Here is a 3,256-nt window from a genome sequence, read left to right on the forward strand (position 1 = left end):
GACTAAAAATGTAGTTTTTTTAATGTTTATTTTTAACTGTTTATCTTCATGTTTCCAGCTGCTATAAAGATTCATAACTACAGCTTTAGGTTTTAAGCCATWGCCTGGTAATAAAAATTAAACATCTATAGAATGCTGTTGGAAGGTTGTGCAAAATGTATAAACATCATAAATATGTAATTTACAGTGGATTATGATACTCGTCAGCTATTTATACTAAAAGAAACTACAAAGTCAGCCTCCATACTAAAGAGGAAGAGTTTATCCAACTAAATTGTTTTAAACATTTTATATGTGTACTATATTCTAATGTGAATAAAATAAGATGTACCAAACTTGATTAAAAAAAGGAGAAGATGCCATAAAATGACATGTTAMATAGTTTATTCTCTAGATCAGGAGTTCTCAAGCCATTTGGGTCTGGGCAAAAATAAGTGCAGGGACCAACTCAAACACTGCTGTTTTCAAAGATAATTTATTGTCATTTCAACCCCTATATGCCATGAAGATATATTTATTAAGTTTATTATGTCTGTTTTATTAGTTCATTGTTCTCCATGCAGTTTGAGAAGCTCTGCTCTAGATGCTACTTTTTTTTCCCCATGAGCGTTTCCGACCACTGGGCGGAGTGTGTTTCCAGTCGAGCACAAATGACTGTGACACACAAAACACGGAAAGTTTGGTCCGCAGCTGAAACGATCTGCTTGCTGGCTGTGAGTTTTTAAACTTATTACTCAATTCTCCACCGGGAAACATTGTTTAACATGTGCTGCTTTTATAAGACTTYATGAAGCAGACTACAGATGTAGTTTTCAGCTGGAGAGAGAAAAGTTTTCGCCGCTAAGCTAAATCCACACCAGCTGTGCGGCTAATCACGGCTCAGAAAAACTGAAGTTAGTTTATTTTAGCTTTTTCTATATTATTTACTGGGTTTTGCTGTTTTCTGTTTATCTAGATAAACTGTGAAAGTCCAAACTGTGGTTTGGAGGTTTTATAGAGGTGTTTTTGTCCCCTTTTGAGGAGCAGAGATGTCCGAGTTAAGTGATGAGGCCAGTGAGTCCGAGCAGCTGGGGTCCAGCCTCTCCCTGTGGCTGGGGGACTCCCTGCTGCGACCCGAGGAGCTGGATGTCCCCCTGGACCTCCACACCGCCTGCTCCATCGGACAATACGACGTGGTGGCCGAGTGCATCAAAAAGTAGGCTGTTTTTAACATAAAACCCTAATCAGAGAGCTGCTGGTGTCCTCTCAAGATATGTGATTGTTTATTTAGGGGCGAGGTGAACCTGGATGCCAAAAACATAGGAGGATGGAGCCCCCTCATGTATGCAGCTTACATTGGACATGATAACATTGCCAATCTCCTGCTGGAGGCGGGTGTGGATGTAAATGCCACCACATCTAAAGGGCTCACTCCACTGATGCTGGCGGCGAGCTGTGGGAATGAAAGCATCGCATACTTCCTGCTTCAGGTACGAGAGCAGAAGTCCAGTCCAGGTGACTGTCTGCACGGTTGCTTTTAAACATTATAGACCGCTTTGACTAAACGTCAATGTTGCTCCGTCATGCTGGAAGATGATCTGCACAGCAGCGTAAAAATGAAAACACATAGAAGCAGTTGAACTTGCTGGCAAACAACCCGTGATAGTTCTTGAATAAAGAGGTTCAGGTGAGGATATGATGATCCCGAGTCAGAAAGGTGTTCTATAAACAGAAATTACTTCTTATTTAATGGGAGTGACGTTTTAGTATCCTTCAGGGCAGTGGTTCCCAAACTTTTCAGCTTTTGACCCACAAAATAACAACAACAGAGACCTGTGCCCCCAGCTATTTTTGGATGATAAACATTTGTATCAGGTCAACAAAACATGGGCAAAGTAACAATATTTTTATACTACATTTATCCATTTTAAACCTCACTCCTTTGTAACAACTAAGGCAAAATGTGATTAATTCAGAAAATAGTTTTGGGGCCCCACTTTGGGTCCCGACCCCAACTTTGGGAAACACTGCTTCAGGGGCTTGTKTCTTCTTTAACCCAACAAGCAAGGTGCAGATTTGGAGCTGAAGGACTATCGAGGCTGGACGGCTCTGTTTCACTGCACGAGTACGGGCCACCAACAGATGGTCAAGTTTCTGCTCGATAACAACGCTGACGCCACAGTTAAGTGAGTATCTTTATGTACGTTTGAAAACGTCTATAAATATAGTTTTCTGATTGGTTTTATTTAATAATCTTCTATCGACAGGGAGCCAGGGTCTGGCTTCACTCCCCTGATGGAGGCTGCAGCTTCCGGACATGAAATTATTGTTCAGTACCTCCTGGATCATGTGAGTGGATGTTAAACACTTTGACATTTGACCAGCCTGAACCGGACACAGACTAAACTGAATTTATTTTAGTTTTTTTTTTGCCTTTGATTTGTTTCTAGAAAGTTAAAGTCGACGATCGTAACTCCAAAGGAGAGAGTGCTCGGGCCCTCGCCATGATTTATGGCTACACTAAGATCGTCAGCCTCATCGACTCGCGTTCTCCAAGAAACAAACCAGGTGATCGATGGAATGTCTCCACTTTTTCAGCAAACCTCAGTTCCATTTCAGCTTCTCGCTTTCTGAAAGGATGCTTTTGTTCAATTTGCGTGCTCCGACTCGTCAGGTCACTTTGAAGATTTGAGCTCCTCGGAGGACTCGGACGGCGCGCCGCCGAGGGCTCGGCCCGGCCGGAGCCGGGCTAAAGGCGCCAGCATCCACGACGGGCCTCAGGCCATCGCCAAGTTCAGAGTGGGAGGAGCCGGCAAGCCGCACGGTGGGTCACGTGGTGCGAGCCCATCATTTCTGTACGTGTCGTGTTTTCCGATGCTGCGTGTCGGACAGCGGACGGTAACGTCGATCTCCACAGGACCTCCCGCCGTGCCGCCGGGCTACGTGACGTTCGGCGACGTCGGAGAACGGGGAGAAGGCATCTGCTGCAGAGACGTGACCTCACCGATCAATGAGCTGGACGGTCAGAGCCACAGCAGCAGGGGTGAGACGCAGCCTTGGCCTTAAAGGGATGCATGATTAGTTGTAACATTAGACTTTATTTAATAAACATAAATTTTAACTGTAAAATAAAGACTATAAAAATACTGTACGATGTTTAGTTTTTTATAATTTTTAAACTAAAAGTTTTAAAATATATTACATGGACTGAGCCATTTTATTTACACACAAAGCATTCTGGGTAAATGATGACGTGGATAGGTCCTCGGTGTGAGCG

At 43.5% G+C, this 3,256-nt stretch overlaps 1 protein-coding gene across 2 annotated transcripts in view; it reads left to right on the top strand.

Annotated features, from left to right (window-relative positions):
- Nucleotides 1–624: 624 nt before the first annotated feature.
- anks3 (ankyrin repeat and sterile alpha motif domain containing 3) overlaps nucleotides 625–3,256 on the top strand; it is a gene marked incomplete in the record, with an annotated part of 6,553 nt that continues 3,921 nt past the window's right edge. Inside the window, 8 exon segments of one of the 2 annotated variants that reach the window (XM_014008171.1) lie at nucleotides 625–713; nucleotides 1,027–1,195; nucleotides 1,271–1,469; nucleotides 2,044–2,165; nucleotides 2,247–2,328; nucleotides 2,430–2,547; nucleotides 2,654–2,815; nucleotides 2,897–3,022. In XM_014008171.1, the coding sequence (XP_013863625.1) occupies nucleotides 1,029–1,195; nucleotides 1,271–1,469; nucleotides 2,044–2,165; nucleotides 2,247–2,328; nucleotides 2,430–2,547; nucleotides 2,654–2,815; nucleotides 2,897–3,022 (976 nt within the window). 2 annotated transcript variants of the gene reach the window in all.

The sequence above is a fragment of the Austrofundulus limnaeus genome, unplaced genomic scaffold (genome assembly GCF_001266775.1).
Source record: "Austrofundulus limnaeus strain Quisiro unplaced genomic scaffold, Austrofundulus_limnaeus-1.0 Scaffold48, whole genome shotgun sequence".
Taxonomy (NCBI): Eukaryota; Metazoa; Chordata; class Actinopteri; order Cyprinodontiformes; family Rivulidae; genus Austrofundulus; species Austrofundulus limnaeus.